Raw genomic sequence first — 18309 nt, 5'->3', positions numbered from 1 at the left:
AGGAAAACACTTTGAAAACGGGATTCCATATGGAAAATACAAAGGAACAACTTATGAAAGGAAAACACTTTGAAAACGGGATTCCATATGGAAAATACAAAGGAAGTCACATGACCATTGATTTGACCCTCTTCAAGGTGTATTTATTGCTTTTATGGGGATTTGAGCTCCCTTCATTTGTCTTTAGCGAACGTGGCTCCAATGGTTGATGCCTGTTTTTTTTTCAAAACGGATCCCCACTTTCCTAGCAGTGCTCAACAATATAAACCCACCAACATGCACAAAAGAATTATTTGGGTCTAAAAAAGGCATATGGTTTGGCTCCCCTCTTCAAATGTAGCCCACAAAAGGAACCTTTTTTTCATGATTAATCGGTGTCTCCAAGTGGAGATGAGGGTGAAATCCCTAAACATTAAGAAACAAAATCCAAGAAACCGAAAAGGAAGTCAAAGGGAAGAGACAAGAATTTTGATTTGTCTAGAATTACCTCAGAAAATTGTGTAGTAGTGTTCGGCTGCGCAGCACATAATGGGAGAGTAGGAGAAAAAGTAGGGGGTATCATTACCAATATATGGAGAGAGAGAGAGAGAGAGAGAGAGAGAGAGAGAGAGAGAGAACATCATTCCCTAGAAAGTTCAACATAATTCTTTGCTTTTGGAACAAGGGGACAGGAAAGAGACAAGCAATCATTACATGAGAGAAATCCAAGGGAATCAATGGGAGTCCAATGCATTTTAGCAACCAAACCAAATTCCGCAGTTGCCAAACTTTTGTGCAACCAAACGAAGCAGAAAAGATTGATCAGATTTTGAGTAGAGTTTGTTGATTCCTGATTTTTAGCCACATCTCATCCCTGGAAAATGGAAAAACTAGTTTCCTAGATTTTGTTTCCTCATTTTTAGCAACTTCACCTTCGAAGATACCGATTTATCATGAACCAAATTCATGATAGCCAAACATGCCCTTATGGCCCCCTTAATCGAAGGAGGGCTGCTAGCAAAACGGGATTTCGTTTGTAAAATGAAGACTAAGGCCCAGGTTATGACACATGAGCAAGAAAGTGAGCTCGAATCCCAAAAAAAAAACACTTGAAATTACCAAATTGTTGGTCAATTTCACTGTCTTTAGCTTACAAACAAAATCCCGTTTTGGAAGTTCTTTTTTCCTAATCGAAGTAAACACAGTCATCCAAAATAACTACCAGGCCTAACAAAAGTAGTAGGGAAAAAGACATACAATTTGTTTAAAAGAACAGTGAAGAGGGAAGATCCAATCCCATAGATAAAAAGTGTGTGACGTTGAATTCCATCTCTTTATCCCCCAACTGAGCATATTATCAACAGGAGAACAGAAAATGAAAATCACCCGTGTGAAGCAATCATTATTTACCATATCTAAATTAGTAATTCATGCTTGTTAGGCTGAATTGGCTAAAAAGGAAAACAAAATGTTACCTTCTAATGCCACCATACTCTTTATCTTGATACAAACATACTAAATGACTAATCACCACGCACACAACCTATTGCCCTTGTCTTTAGATAAGTAAAGCTTCATCCTGCCTTTTCCTGGTTGGTTTCACCAGTTACATCCTCAAGCTTTTCCTTCAGTTCTCCAGTCTGAAAAAAGACATAAAATTTGAATTAAACAAGATTATACCACAAAATTTAGTACAAAGTGATGGAGCCACCAAACCCTCCAGGCACGGGTCGAGGATGGTTACATATCATCTCCTTCATAGAAAAGGATAAGGAGAAAAAAATCTCTTTTATTGATGTTTGCATATACCAGCATATAGAGATTTGTATGGGTTGGCTCATATTACTTGTATGCAAAGCTTATCCTCTAGATTGCTGGATTTTGACATATTTGTTGAAATGGGAGATTTGTAAAGGTTGCAGATTTGATGAAATTAGATAATAATAGTTGATAGATTTGATTCAATTGGAAAGAATTGTTTTACCTCTTATGTAAAACGATTCACTTATATCATTTTCCTTTTTAATACATCTATTGTGATTTTTTCGAGAGGTTGAAACTATAAAGGGTGGGCGGGTGTAGTAAGCTTGTGAGTTTGAGTATATTTCTTCCATGAAATCAGTGTTAATTTCTTTCTATCTCTATTTGGAAATTCAACAAGGGCCCGTTTGGATGCCGAGAAGATTTTGATTTTGATTTCTAACATTTGAAGCCCTTTTTGCATTGTGATTTTGATCCGGATCAAATCCTTGGATTTCCAAATTAGCGACTGACAGTGAAAAAAATCCAATTTCCAAATATGCTGTGGAAATAAGTAATTGGAAATCCACAGATCTTGCAGTTTCCTTCACCCTCGTTGCTCCTCAACCAGTAGGAAGTACCCCCTTCCATCTCTCTCTCCCTCAACATGAGCTGGCGGATCTATTCATTTTATATTCAAAACTCAATTCCAAATCCAAATACAAAATATGAGGTATCCAAGGATGCCGAGAAAATTTTGACTTGGATTTCTGGTATTTGCAGCCCTTTTTGCATTGTGATTTGGATCCGGATTAAATCCTTGGATTTCCAAATCAGCGACTGACAGTGAAAAAAATCAGATTTCCACATATGCTGTGCAAATAAGTAATTGGAAATCCACAGATGTGGCGGTTTCCTTCACACCCTCTTTGCTTGTCAACGTCTCCCCTCCAGTAGGAAGTACCCCCTTCCCTCTCTGTCTCCCTCAACATGAGCTGGCGGATCTATTCATTTTGTACTCAAAACTCAATTCCAAATCCAAATACAAAATATGAGGTAACCAAACAGGCCCTAAAGGTATTTTCAAGGCTACATCATAGTTAGTCTCAGAGATAGTCCTTCCTGCCCGCATAAGACAATGGATAGAAGCGAACGACCATCCCTAGTAGTTGAGAGCTCATTTCCCAATCTCGATGGAAAAAACAAAACTAAAGCAACGCCATCCTACAACTACAGCCGCTTTATTGGAACTAATTCACAGGGGATTCATAAATGTCATCCTTGGATCATAAACAATGAAGAATAACCCTAGAACTAATTCATAGGCTTTTGTTGATAACCATGGCAAGGAAGAATCATGCTTGTGGTGGATACTACCAAAGTGGGGCATGGAAGAATAATCCTAGAAACATACATAATGATTATTTTAAGCAACGGAGAGTCAAAAGGGCCTATAGATCATCGGATGGATGGGATGACTCAAGACATGCACGCTTCTTTGCTGGGATTCTCCTTCAGAAAATTATTAACGGTTGGAACTCTCATTGAATGGATAACAGTCCGTCTATTAGATCTCTAGATGTTTGGACAACACCCTATGGGTTTGGGTTGGCTTAAACCCAACTTTGACGGGAGCAACAAAGTCTATCTTTGATAAATGTTATGGATAAAGCAGTTGGTGATGAATAGTGGAACCAAAATATGGATTAAAGGAGATTCCTCAACACCATAAGAACCAAAATATCTTTTCTTTTCAAAAAAAAAAATATAAATAAAAAATTTGTAAAGAAGTGAAAGAACTTTTGTTGAGTTTTGATGAGTGTTCTTTTACTCGTATTCGTCATGAAGGCAACACAAGGTTGATAAAGCAGCTAATTTTGGGGTTCTTTGTACAGATTTTGTAGTCTGGCACTATATATGGTAGAGTTGTGATCCATTTTATTTTTCTTTTTTCCTTTTTTTTGGGCAGCTATCACTTGAATCCAATATTGAGAAAACTCGAATGAGAACTCGATCAAGATAAAAAAAGAGCCAACGTGGTCAAGTTAATGATTGACGTGATCAACTTTTTATTAACTCCGGAGTAGTTTTTGATTGACTTGGTAGGGAAAAATTAGAACCAGACGAGAACTCAACCATGGTAGAAAGAAGTTGACTCGGGCGAGTCAATTAGACTCGGGAGTTTTTAAACATTACTTGTATAATTTTCCTTCGCCTTCAGTGAGTTATTTGTTAAGAAAAAGGAATCTGAAAAGTATTGTCATGACCTCAAGAAATATGAGATCTGTCCATAGGGACAATGTCACACCATAAATTTTTCTTCACTCTTTACACTAAGGGTGAATTAAGAAAGAGATCAAGATTCTCTTGTTAACTAACACCTCACCCACACTTGCTCTGATACCATACTAACACACGCAGGACAACAATATGAAATTACAGTTGCCACCTACTGAGAACAGGAACAGCCTGAAACATAGAAAGGTCGAAAGGAAAGAGAATAGTCGAGGTTTCTCTAGACCTAGATTGAGAAGAAAAACAATGAATGGGTCCAAACATAATAAGAAATCAATTTAATATTTATATCAAAAGTCAGCCTTCCAATACAGCCTACTGTAGTGGCCTTCATATAGAATTCTATTGCTGATCAAAACAATCTTCCTAATATGAAAATTTGTAAGCACAATCTTTTCAAACTAAGATCTTTAACAAAAGAAGAAATTTGCTACCCTAATCTATGTGTGAAGGCAACTAATCCTAAGGCCACAGTAATAGATTGCAAGACCATTTTTGGGAACAAATCCGAGAGGCTCAATGAGAACCAATTTTGTACTATGGAGAAGATGACAAAATCAAATGGATGAGGTCCTGAGCAGAACACTTGATCAATCCTTCTATCGTCTCTTTCTAGGCGTCAGGATTTAACTAACCTAACATTTGGAATAATCCTGCTTCTCCTAGAGCTATCACCTTTCTTTGGTCTGTGATGAATGGAATAATTTTAACACGGCATCAATTATTTAGAAATGATTCTGTTGATTGTAATTTTTACGGGTACCTAGGAGGAAACCCAACACATATCTTTATTTGTTGTCCATGGACCATCCACATATGGAACTATCTTATCAACATCTTTAACTTTTAACAACATGAACAATTGCACTTCATTACTGGATCCTTGGATTTGGTGAAGTAGGTCACTAGGAAATCTTGTATTTTGCTCCCATCTACAGTATAACTCATTTGGAAGGAACAAAAATCATTAAATTTTATAGGAATTAAAAATAGTATGGGGGAAATAATTAACAAAGTAATTAAGGAAGTCTCGAAAGGAGCCTCTACAAGTAGTCAATGTTTGGGTTGTTCCACCCGTCGACTGGATTAAGCCAAATTTGGAGGTAGTAGCAAGATTTCAATGGTTGGTTTCGTGGAATCTCAGTTGGCATGAATTGGGAGCAATCTCAGAACTCAAATGGATGCATAGTGCTGGCTTTTATAGGTCCATCAACCTATTGAGGCTAAGGTTGTGGCGGCTTGGATGAGAATTAATCAGTTGGGGAGATTCCCAAATACTAAATTATGGGTTGAGGGCGATTCCCTCAATACAATATCCTGGTTAAAAGGAGATAACAAGCATCCATGGAGACGGAGGAAATTATTTATTGAGACTAAACCCTATTTGTTAAGTTGCCCTAAGATTTCTTCCATCTACATTCATTGTGACGGAAATGGTAGGGCACAAATATTAGCAAATCATGGGATCAATTGTAGTGAGTTAAAAGTTTGGGACGAGATGCCCATTTTATTGGGTATGCTTGTAACTTCTTTGTAAGAGTAGTGTGGTCTTGCCTTTGTATTGTACTCTTACGATTAAACATTATTTGTTTGATAGAATTAGGGAATCTGAAAGTCAGTTATTGTTACTTCGAACTAAGATCCTTTGTAAACCAGGGATTTCCAAATTCAATCATTCCTGGCTAGCAGGGACCACCCAAAGGTATATAGAAACAAACATATGGGGCCTGCTCAATGCTGGACCCTATTTCTTGGGCATTCTCATGCATTGCCGGGAGACTCTAGTGGGCCCTGAATGGGCTTTGCGAGCATGGCCTGTAGCAAAGGGTTTGTAGGTCTTAGGCTAGATCAATTACCCAGGTGGTCCTCTCCCTCATTCTTCTTCCTCCTTATAGAATCAATCATCAATAATACAAGTAAGCTCATTCCTCTGAGCTAGATTCCCACCTATTAGAGAGGTTGATGCGGCCCGAATCGTCCAAACAAATGCCAACGGATGATCCCATATCAGCCCTAAACATAACGGGAAAAGGGGGCAAAAATAAACTTTACTGCGCTACCTAGGGGCATGTTTTTTTAAGTCTAAGAAAAGTTTTTTTTTTTGTGGGGGAGTGGAAACTAGGAAGAAAAGGTGGGAAGGTGCAGTACGATTGTAGATCAAGCTTGTGAGTGTTTTTCCTTTGTGAAATCAGACCATCTTTCCTTGTTTTCTTTACTTCAACATTCAATGAAGGGCTTTTTCTTTAGTTATTGCATCCAGGTTTGATTTTTTTCCCCATTTTTTCTTCGAATAAGGGACAACATCACAACATTTGCTAGATCTTACCTGGTGCATGTTGAGAATGATGTCAGATCCTCCAATAAACTCCCCTTTAATGAATATTTGCGGAAAAGTGGGCCAATTGCTGCACAAATAAATAACCATATTTCAGTACAAGTCGAATATACCACACATATAGTCTATTTATATGATGAACATATCAGAGTTCTGGATAGACCGGGATGATAACCCCTTAATTTTGCCATTGTAAGTTCTAGATTATAAATGATATAGCTCATGAATCTACATTTCATTTGAGTAATTATGGTCTAAAAACCTTTTTGTTGGAAAAATATTTATGGTCTATTTTTGCATATTGAGTTGTGAGATAAAATTCTAGTTCATGAACACAACAATATTCATATTAATGAGAACACAAATTTCACTACTTAGGTCGTTGGAAGTCTTTCGTTTTCTTATTTTATATAAAATGGCATAAAGTCATAAAGTTACGTCTACCATTCAAAATAATGATCTTTGTATAAACACAAACATTGACGGAGGATTCGACAATGGTAACTTCTAAAAGAACCACACAAAAAAAAAAGAAACCTCGAATATGCTGCTGAAAGCAAAATGTAATGATATGAGTTAACAGACAGAACAGTTGATTCACCTGAAGGATTTTACACCATTTTTCAGCTCGGGGTCTTCCAAAATGTTTCTCGCACTCAGAGGAACACCTGATGCAACATCCACAATAAAATATATGATAAACTCAGGATGCTTTCTTCAGAGAAAATACTTACCAGAAAAAGGTAGCCATGTAATACCAAGCTAACAAATCAAGGAATCAACTAGGTGACAAATCAAGGAATCAAGAAAGAACACTCATCTAATGATATGTAGCAGCATAAAAGCAAAGTTCTTTAATCCAGACTATGTTGATAATCAATACATGCTTCCTTAAAATTCTTGAAATCTACAACATATTCTTAAAAGTAGAATAGAAACCATTATTTTGTCACATACTACTAGAGTGCCAGTATTATCACAACTTAGGGATTGAATGCCCAAAATTTATACTTTACAGGAAGAGACATATTGGACTACTTTTCTCCTCAAAAACTTCCTCATGCTCAAACAACGTCATTCAAGAATAGAGTTTAACTTATAATAGCACAACCACAAGTGTGATGGAAGCTATCTAAGTTAACCACATGTCTTAGCTTTAGGCAAATAAATTGGAAAACCAATGATGACATATCTGTACAGTCTAATGATGTAAAGAAATTTTAATTCTCAAAAACACAAAAATAGAAAAATTAATCTAGACAAACAGAAATAAAATTAAAACTATATAGATAATAACAAAAAAGAAAAAGAAAATTAAGAGATTTAGCACTCCCTTTCAAAGAGAGAGAGAGAGAGAGAGAGAGAGAGAGAGAGAGAACGCACTGTTCTTAAACCTGACTTCAACATTTAGTATAGTGGACCCCATCCAATTCTTCTACACTAACACCCCCCCTCCCCCCCAAGATGGAGCACAGATGCCAAGATGTCCAGCTTGCCCAACATACCATGAAGATGAGCTCTCACAATCGTTTTGGTAAAGATATTGGCTACAAGAGAGTGCAGAACAAATGATAATGTTGAGAGAGAAACTTTAATGCTTCCCTTTCTAAGGGCCTGTTTGTTTTAGATTATGATAAACGATTGTGTAGTCCCCAACCGATTATTGGACTCAAATTTAGTGCAATTTTGGTCCAACAAATGGTTGGGGACTCCACAATTGGTTGTCATAATCTAAAACAAACAGGGCCTAAAATAGAGGTAATGAATCCATCAACTATCTTAACATTATCTATACTAGAAAAAAGAAAGAAAAGAAAATTTTCAGCCTTAGCAGTTAGCAGTCATATTATAAGAAGCTCCTGAATCACTTATCCAAGAGGCAGAGGGATATAACAATGAATCAAGGTAGCAATAATGGATCTAAACGATGTCTCAACAGCAACAGGTCTCTTATGAAGATCATCAATGTCTTAGTCTCTAGGATCCAAGGAAGAATTACCATAGGCATAATGTGAAGAGGTATCATGGGCTCCTCAGTAGTAGCAATATGGACAATAAACCTTCCCTTCAACTAGTGCTACCACCAAATCTAGCACCTCTCCAATCCGAAACCAAGGATGATCGCTGAAGCTGTGAAATGCTTCCTTTGAGATGTTACATGTGCCTGTCTGCTAGCTTTTCCCTTGATGTAATTGTAAACTTCAAGAAAAAAGAGTGTCTTTCACTCTTTCCCAAGTACTTGAACCTTATATAGCTCAAGTTGTATTTTCAATCCAGCTAAAAATTAAAAAAATTAAAAAAATCTGCTTTGCTCTCTCTCTCTCTCTCTCTCTCTCTCTCTCTCTCTCTCTCTCTCTCTCTCTCATATATCGTCAACGATGGGAACAATGGGTTGGTAATGATCCAACCAACCCTCTCATTTGGTCCTATGAGTACCATGTACTCAACATACATCTCCCCCAAAGAAGATTTGCTATGTTGTGAGACAGACCCTGGCAAAACAAGTCCGTTGAAGAATGACTGGGCAACAATATCCTATACTTCCTCTGTTGTTCGCATAAAAGTACTCTACTGAAGCTAGGATGCATAGAGTGTAACAACCATGCACCACGATAAGATTTTAAGATTATCACTTCTCATAATGAGGATAATCTTCCTTCAATTCTTTTATCTGACCATTCAAATATCCAAATTTAGATCTGCTCTCAACAAATATTTTTCCAGACCATTTAAGGTGGGTTGACCTGTCTAGTTAGATGGTTATTTGGACTCCAAGCGGTCCATATAACTACTTCTATGTGTTTGAGATGCATTTGAATGTCTCACAAAATGACAAAACTATCTGACACCTTTGTTTCAGACATTGATCCAATCTCAAACCAAACGATCACCATCCCTTGGTTTCATACTAGTTTTTCTCATAAAAAACCATTTCTGGCAAAAAAAAATAAAAAATAGAATACAGACAACTTTCACTACAATAGTAGTCTTTAAACAATCACCCCAACACTTTCAATCTTCGCCGGAAAAGGATGAGACCATTCCCATCGTTCTGCTACCAAAAACGATGGAAAAGAGAATTATTCGACAAAGGACATCTAGTACTGAAAGATTAGATGGGTTAGCAAAAATATCAAAATATGGTTGTGCTGATATAATTTCCCTTTGACAAAATAAACTGTTTTCTATGAGTATATGAGGTCAAAAATGTCCAGATCTGTTCTCTAGAACTTCAGAAACTTGAAAATAAAAAATCTTCACATTTACTCTTCAAAACAAGTCAAATATACAGGAAAAAATATATACAAATAACTCGAAGGTGGCCTACATCAAATCAATGAGTTCTTGCTAATATCTCAGAGGTGTGGAGACAATGATGTTAGCCATATGGCCTAGAAAAAAGTGAATCTCCTCTGAACGCTCTCTCTTCTTTACTCTTGAATCTACATAATGACAGAAAGTCAAGTGGACAATCTGACACGAGAGTTTTCCAACGATGGAATCTCCAAAAAACAGATAGAACATAAAATTCCATCTAAATTATCACTTCAACAATGCCAAAGAGAAATTATCAATATAAATCAAGCATGCAAACGCTTACCATATTCCTTAAGGACTCTCACTGCCAGTGCGCTGAATCCACAACGAGGGGCATCAGGAACTCCCTTCATATAAATCATGATGGGGTTTTCCTTAACATCCTACACCAAAAATTAACCACAATTCATAAATGAAGAACAGAGATCAGAAAGTGTAAGACTACTTCCCACTACCAAAATGACAAAAAAGTACCCTCTCAACAACATCCAGTGTAGAAAGCCCGGAACCAGCAAGCTTGTTAGTGGGTTGAAAATCTTCGTGTGTATCAAGGTCACCAGTAACACTTGTTGAAAAGTTTTGCCAGTAGCATGATCCCGACGTCACCTGCTATGAGCAAATTACAATCAGACAAAAAAAAAGATCAATGATTGAAATTCAATCAACAATAACAAATAATATGGAATCACTTGAACAAAAAATAAAACAGAATAAAATAAACCAATTACTTGCAAGGTGTGGTCACAACTTGGAACAAATGAAATTTAACTTAAATGCAAGTGAATTATAATTTTATAGATATCAGTCTGACACAATTTCTAGTCCATGTATTGAGAATATGTTAAGCAATTAAGACTCAAAACATATGAAATTTAACTTCAATGCAAGTGAATTAGAATTTTATAATGTTAACTCAAAAGCAATTAAGATTCAGAACATACGAAATTTAACTTCAACGCAAGTGAATTAGAATTTTATAGATGTCAGTCTCACACAATTTCTAGTCCATATCTTGAGTATATGTTAACTCAACAGCAATTAAGATGCATGAATAGCAATTATTAGAAATATATAAATTTGAATGCCAGCCATTTCTCATTCCTTCAAATACCAATTCATCATAGGAAATACGCACTTCACATGAATTTCCAAGCCTTGCACACAGTATTTTCAAAGAATTTTGAAAATACCTTCTCACACTAGGAATGATTGAAGAGAAATAATTGACGAGAAAAGGCGGGGAGCAAAGTGAAGGGAATGTGGAAAATGGTCTATACAAGGCATGATGAACAAGGGGGGAGAGAGAGAACATTTAGACCAGGGAACCAGGGAAAAAATCGAAGGAAACCTTCTAGAAACAAGAACATTAGTCTGGGAACTAGAGAGAATTTTTAGGCGAGCGAAAACCTTAGCAAAGAGAACATTGAGGAAGAAGGATATGAAAATATCCATTTAAAAAAAAAGGATATGAAAATATTCAAATGAGAAAAAAGAATAGGAAAACATCCATAGCAACCTTTCTAGAACACTATTTCATCTCCCAAAATTTTCCATGATCTGATGTCCGCTCCCATGTTCTTCCAGCCTACCATTCTGTTTGAAGAAATGCATTTTGACGTTGAATTGTCAAGCCAATGTTTTACGGTGATCTCTTTTTGATCTTGGCAAACTTTAAAAATTGTTTTAGTATTGTAATTTTGTTTGTCCTACTAATTATAGATGGACTTTGGAGAGATTTGAAAGCCCTATTACAGATATATTATATTATATAAAGTTTTTCTGGTTTCTAAATGCATTCTCAAGCAATCAATAAAGATTATTAATGACAAACAAAACCACTTGTTTTTTATTCAATATGTGTAGGAGGCAACTTTTGCTAGACATGAACAGTCGGCTATCACCGGCAAGGTTACAGGTTTCAGTTTCGGTTGTGACAGAAATAGAAACATGCCGGTTTCGGAGGAAAAATTTAGAAAAAATTCTGTAAATTCATGAAAACCTATGGAAACATATATGCAAATGATGAATCTTTAATGCAAAACTTTAGGAAGTACTACTAGAATGAGCACAAATACAGATTAAAAAACCATCACATAAGCAAATAAACGCCATAAAAATACTTGCTTCCAAACAGTTTTAGTGGATAAGTGTTAACTTGACGAAGGTTTGCTGGAATTCTATTAAATCACAAAAAATAAAATTATAACAAGTTAATCAATATAGTGATTGTTCTTACCGTTGTTCTCCAGGAATGAGTAGATGGAAACCTTACAATCCCTTTCAAGATTATATCAGACAATGACCTAGCCATGCTAGTAGAGATGGAAAAAACACGTGCTTCAGCCTTGCAATTACAATAGGATGGAATTCCTATTACAATGTGTTGGCTGCAAAAAAAAAAAAAAAAGAAGAAGAAAAACAATCAATGCATGAATTATCCAAGAAAACTTATTAGACATAAATTTAAAAACTAGACCAGATGAGACAAAAACTATTTTAGATACACTCAACAATGGCACACGATAGTTTATATTTTAGCAATATTTTCATCAACCATTAGATGAAGGATTAAAGCTATTATGCTATAAACAACAATGAATTAAGCTAACATCTTTGAGCATTGTGGAAGGGTTAGTGTCGAACTGACGATCTCAAGGTTCTAAAATAGAGCACCACAACATTTTAAAATTCCTCACATACCATTTGAAATTAGCAATTGAAATAAAACAAAAAGGAAACAACAAACAAGTTAAGCTCCACCATTAATGAAGCCCCACCAAACTATAAATCAGCCAGAATTGTTTTCTACATGTACAAGAATACTACGTGAAGGAGAAAGAGGAAGAAACAAAGGACCAAAGAAACATAGTGGCCAACATCCAAGATTAATACTTCATAATACAATTACAAACAAGGTCGTTACGACGTGCATACGGAAAGCAAAGCTATGTTACCAATGCAAGAACAATTAGCATTAAAAGAATCACCAAAACAATGGCATCACCGGAAAGCTCATGACAACTTGAACAAGGATTGTGTTATGTGCCTAGATGGGTCCCACTCAATGTTACCGGGATCGCCCTCCCACCCTCCGACCCGCAATCCGGGGTTGTCGACCCCAAACGTGGGTCGTTTTCGACCTTGATCACAAAAAATGGCGACCCGGGTGACCCGCAGGAGAGAGAGAGAGAGAGAGAGAGAGAGAGAGAGAGAGAGAGAGAGAGAGAGAGAGAGAGAGAGAGAGCAACAAACAACTCTCCTTCCCACCTTTAATCTAATCATACCTCATTGGAGGCAAAAAAAAAGAAACCGAGAAGAGGTAAAGAGACTTAACTTGAAACAAATGTTGTTCCAACATAAACCTCCATTGAAGATCGACAATCGGAATACAATCTATGTACAGTATTATAAAACCTCCTTCATTGCTTCCTTGCTTTTGCAGGGAGAGGGGGGTATGTAAATGGCATAAGAGAGGAGGGAAAATGGATACCGTGGAAGGCATGCGGCCACTTAAAAACCCTAAACAAAAAATCCGACCACAAGACTACTGATATTCGAACTACAAGTTTTAACCTATTTTTTAAACAATCGTCAAATGTTATTGCCTTTCCCAAAAACTGATATAGGCACTACAAATTTTAATCTCTTTTTTAAATAGCTGTCAAATGTTATTGCCTTTCCCAAAAACTAATATAGGCACTACAAGTTTTAATCTCTTTTTTAAACGGCTGTCAAATGTGATTACCTTTCCCAAAAACTGTTAACCGCCACTAGTTGATATGCTTGAGTGTCATATTTAAGATAAGGCCTAATAATGTTTTAGCATCTCTTGGCATAACATTAAACTAGATAGAGAGAAAGCACCAGAACTACCCAGATTAGCGCTCCAAACCGACCTGCGACCCCATATAGCGAACCAAATTTGCCTACCCTCATCGTACCCTGTACTAGTTTGCCATCATACCCCGTACTCGTTCCCGTACCGCGTACCGGAACAAACGGCGTTCCAAGTAACCTTGGTCCCACTGAGGGTAGAATAAATTAGTTTAGCTTGTGGAATTTTCTCTCTAGTTTTTGGTATGGATAGGAGTCTTAGAGATAAGGGTTATCTAGATTGGCTTGGGTAGAGTCTTATAGGAAGTGGTAAGTGGATTTTCCATTTGGTATAAATAACATGTAAGTAGTCTTTTTTCAAAGGAATGAAGAAATTTATCTTGAAAATTGTGTTCTTGGACACAAAGGAGGACTGACCCTTCCCACGAAGTGGGTCGAGAGGCTGATTTTCCCTCTAGGAAGATCAATCACGTTGCGAACTGATTCGGATTCATAACAGATTGGGAAAGCACAAACAATCCACCCTGACCAAAATGCAACACGACCCATCTTCCACGCAGTAATCAAGCACATCAATGCACATCACACTTCATTCAAGACAAAATTCATGGAGACACTAGCAAAGGATGAACTTTTCATAGAGTACATCTATGATCTATCATCAAGAATGTACATTTTCCAAGAGGATTGTTCAACATCAAGTTAGCAATACCCAATTGAGGATCAATTCAACAACACAATGGGGCCATATTACCCGATTGGGGATCAATTTTTTTTTTTTTTTGAATGATACCCAATTGGGGATCAATTCAACAACACAATGGGGCCTATTACCCAATTGGGAATCTTTTTTTTTTTTTTTTGAATGATACCCAATTGGGGATCAATTCAACAACACAATGGGGCCATATTCCCAATTGGGAATCATATTTTTCTTTTGAATGATACCCAATTGGGGATCAATTCCACAACACAATGGGGCCATATTACCCAATTGGGATCATTTTTTTTTTTTTTTTGAATGATACCCAATTGGGGATCAATTCAACAACACAATGGGGCCATATTCGATTTATTTATAAAAACACCCAACATATAGCCGCAATTGGAATCCAATTAACTTTTCCAGCTGATCTCATGGGAAGTTTCTGATTCATTGAACTCCGTATCAATAAAAAAAACTTCATATATTAATGGAAATTTTAATAAATGTTGATGAGAAAAAGACCAATAAGTCCAACCAAAGAAAAAGAAAAAGAAATCTGTAAAAAAGGAAAAGACGATGATAGGAGTAACCCGCAAATCAAATGCATGAGATTTGCCAAAAAAAAGTTATCGATGAAGATTTACAGCTAATAACATTTTGATGGGATGTTGAGAAAAATTACGAAGAAGGGTTTTGATACTTTGATAGAAATAATAAGGAAAAATAGAAACGGTACCTGTAGAGCAGAGAAACCCTATGGAAGGAGGAGCTGCGGAAGTATGTATTGTTCGTTTTCAAGTCTGCTACGTATTCTTCTTTACAGTGGTGCGAATTATCCTACTGGGGGTGCGAATTTCTCATTACCCTTTTTATATTCTTAAGCTGCAATACGGGTTTAGCCTATAAATTGCACGGTAAGTTGCAAACTTGCAATCGTTTTTTTGGTTTCGCTACTGATATTGGCACTACCATGCTTTGATAATTTCACTAACTCATCTTGTCTTTTATCATTTAATGGGTTGTCTAAAGTGATTACAATACCCGGGGTAAGGGTGTCAATTTTGGCTCGAGCTCGGAAGCTCGCTCGAAAAAAGCTCAGCTCGAATCCTTAACGAGCCGAGCCGAGCCGGCTCGTTAAGCTTAACGAGCCGAGCCCGAGTTAGGCCAGGCTCGGCTCGGCTCGGCTCGGCTCGCTAAGGCTCGTTAAGAATTTAATATATTTAAATATATATATATTATATATTAATATATACACTAAAAGGGTTGTCTAGGGAGTGAAAGGGGGAGGTAAAATATGTCATTTCTTTTTTGGAACTCCATTTGTTACTTGGACCACCCCCTAGTGTAAAAAGAGTAGTAAAAAAACACTAGATAGGGTTGTCCAGGGAAAATGAGGGGTGTAAAATTAATATAATTCGAGCTCGATAAGGCTCGCGAGCTCGATCAGGCTCGCGAGCCTGGCCGAGCCGAGCCGAGCCTGGTTCCAGCCCGAGCCGAGCCTGGCTTTTGAGCTTAACTAGCCAAGCCGAGCCTGGCCAAGCTCGGCTCGTTTACACCCCTAACCCGGGGTGAAGGGATTAGTGCTGCTAACGAGACAACGAACCGAACAAAATCTCACACACGAAGCCACGGACGGTAGTTTTGCTCTTTTGAGAAAAAATGAAAAATAATAGGAGGTAGGGAGATGATAAATTCGCACCACCGTAGGATGATTCGCTCCCCTTTAATATGAATTGACGTTAAAGAGCGTAAAAAAACGTCAGACTTTAACACTTTTTTGACGTCAATTCATGTTACAGGGTAGTGAATCATCCTACAGGGGTGCGAATTTATCATCACCCTGGGAGGAAATTGTCGGTAATGTGAGAAGGAGCTATTTGTTTGGTTTCATTGTCGGTTCCCAATTCGGTTACCAACTTACCATATCATTATTCTTCCTAAAAGCTCTCGAAAGCCGATTAAGAAAGAAAAAGACAACGTTGGTTAGTGTAATTATCAAATCAAGATAGGCCCAACATTAGCTGTTTTCCTGCAAAAACGTTAGTGCATATCTTGTAGGATGTTCCAAAGGCACTGCTTCTAGGTGCACATTGTCCTGTTATTTCATAAACTTGTATGTTTTCTCGCCTAATCTCGTTTTATTTTCATCTATTTCCATTGCAAACTTTTATTTATTTTTTCTTCCATTTTCTTTTCTAGAACTTTGGGTTGTAGTCTGAGCTAGAGTTTTTGCTGGTGGACAAGATATTGTTCTTCAGTTTAGCAGTTGGATTTTATTAGCTTTCATCTTTCAACTTGATTAAGGTTGTAAGTTGAACCCAAACCACATCAACCCGACTCAAAATTATCACCGGTCTTTGGGTTGGGTTGGTTTTCAAGGTTAAAATTACAAGCCAATTCGGATAGGGTTGGTATGAAAAAAAGTAACAAAAGCTTCATAACATAACAAAATTCCTCCACTTCATCATTAAAGCTTAAAGATAAAGTCCTAACACATTAACATTCCTCTCTTACCCAATGAACTAAATGATTGACACCCTCCACTTACTTCGGTCTCCTTCATTACTCCAAACTCTAAGCCGTTTGGATACGCGGATTTTAGAATTTTGGATTTCTTTAAAATCCTGGATGGGAGACAAGAGAAGAAGAAGACCGTCCGTTTTGCTTCTCTTTAGAATCTTGGATTTTAAGTTAGAAATCCAGGTTTTAAAACCCCCCCAATCCTAAGAATTCTAAAACCTGGAAACATGGGATGATCTCCTACTCTCTTGCTCACGGAAAGAAGGGCGGGAAATCAGAAAATGGCGGCTGGTCTCCTTTTTCTCTCGTCTCTCATCTACTATTTTGAGGAAATCCAAAATTCTAAAATCCATATATCCAAACAGCCCCTAAAGTGAAAACCGTTAGTTATATCAAAGATCTCTTCATAGGTCAACTATTTCCAAACCCCAAACCGTTAGTTGAATGCTTGCTTGCACTGTCGCTTAATGGCACACCATTCACACCACACATTCTCAAGGTAAAATGAGTGCATCTGAAAAAACCCAACCCAACCTAAGAAACTATCTCAAAGTAGGACAGGGTTTTTGAATCTTGGATTTTTTGTATAAAAATCCATACCCAACCTAATTAACATGAGAGAGTTTTTCGGGTAGAGAAGGGTTCCGAAAAACCCGACCCAAGTTGCAACCCTAATCTTGAGATTCGTGTCACTCATTTTTCTTATTCTTTTCTCTATTTTATGACATTTTTATCTTTTGGCCTCTTTGGTGGGACGGGTGAATATAAAATAATTGTAAAGATGATTTTGTGTTTTTTAAATGGATTCGGATTTATAGGTTGACGTTTTATTTTTTGGGATAAATTGGAGTTTTCTCTTAATATTAGTTGGTTATATACAATTAGCCCTAGAAAAATGTTTATTGGTTAATGTTATTGGATTATTTTGGTCTAAAAGTGCAGCCCATGTGTTAAATATGAGTGATCTTACTTCATTTTGGGATACACATGCATTGCTTGCACGTATTTTTTTTTTTTTTTTCAAAAATACAGTGGGCCGGACCCACGAGGTTTGATGATTCAGACCGTTCAATTGTTGGGCCCCAACTTAAATATGCTGTCGCATCTAGCTTATGATCGATGTACCAATCATACCACACGAGAGCATCACCTTTCATATTGAGATGGTCCACTATTAACCATTGTTCCATCAGTACGTGATGGTACCTAAAGTAATGTTCCGCCTTGACGATCCACCCGTTGGGATACGTCGAAGCGAGGGAAATCCAAACACATGGATCGAGTTTGGATGTTGCAGTTAACTCCAATGGATTTATCACTGCCCCATGGTGCGCTACTACCCCAAGGTACACTACATATGATCGATCTTGAGAATAATAAGTGGATCCTTCAAGGTCCCTAGTGCCAACTAAAATGTCAGCACCCAGTCATTCATTGATTTAATTTTGTTCCCTCGGCTATTAGATCGTACTGCTTTGATATCAGATTGATGCGGTCCCTTTTCTATATTCGCCCAACCTTGAACATGAAGAATTAAGCTCTATTTGTGAAGAGCCTCCACTTTCCTCCTCAAGAATAAAAT

General features: G+C 37.1%; 1 protein-coding gene across 2 annotated transcripts; it reads right to left on the bottom strand.

The window, feature by feature from the left end:
- Positions 1-1255: 1255 nt before the first annotated feature.
- Positions 1256-15099, bottom strand: GRX4 (glutaredoxin 4). Of its 2 annotated transcripts, none has more exons than XM_077386571.1 (7): positions 14944-15099; positions 11904-12054; positions 10142-10276; positions 9951-10050; positions 6951-7017; positions 6341-6419; positions 1256-1619 (listed from the first exon to the last, which is right to left on the bottom strand). In XM_077386571.1, exons 2-7 carry the CDS (start codon positions 11976-11978, stop codon positions 1554-1556), a joined length of 522 nt encoding a protein of 173 aa, XP_077242686.1. In that variant the 5' UTR covers positions 11979-12054; positions 14944-15099; the 3' UTR covers positions 1256-1553. The 2 variants fall into 2 exon arrangements, with proteins under 2 accessions (XP_077242686.1, XP_077242679.1); XM_077386564.1 differs by having other exon boundaries at positions 10142-10273.
- Between the last annotated feature and the right edge of the window lie 3210 nt (positions 15100-18309).

This window comes from Tasmannia lanceolata, unplaced genomic scaffold, assembly GCF_043159265.1.
Source record: "Tasmannia lanceolata isolate RefF3 unplaced genomic scaffold, GAP_Taslan_0.1 ptg000002l, whole genome shotgun sequence".
Classification (NCBI taxonomy): Eukaryota; Viridiplantae; Streptophyta; class Magnoliopsida; order Canellales; family Winteraceae; genus Tasmannia; species Tasmannia lanceolata.
The sequence above is the reverse complement of the archived record's forward strand: the minus strand, read 5'-3'. Positions and strand labels throughout refer to the sequence as shown.

What these genes read in the sequence shown, in the direction of transcription:
- GRX4 (XM_077386571.1), bottom strand. Translation starts at nt 11,978, where the DNA reads ATGGCTAGGTCATTGTCTGATATAATCTTGAAAGGGATTGTAAGGTTT. An exon ending in GAGAGTCCTTAAGGAATATG is followed by an intron (nt 7,018 to 9,950) that starts GTAAGCGTTTGC and finishes ATGTTGCATCAG; the next exon opens with GTGTTCCTCTGAGTGCGAGA. An exon ending in AATGGTGTAAAATCCTTCAG is followed by an intron (nt 6,420 to 6,950) that starts GTGAATCAACTG and finishes TTATTTGTGCAG; the next exon opens with CAATTGGCCCACTTTTCCGC.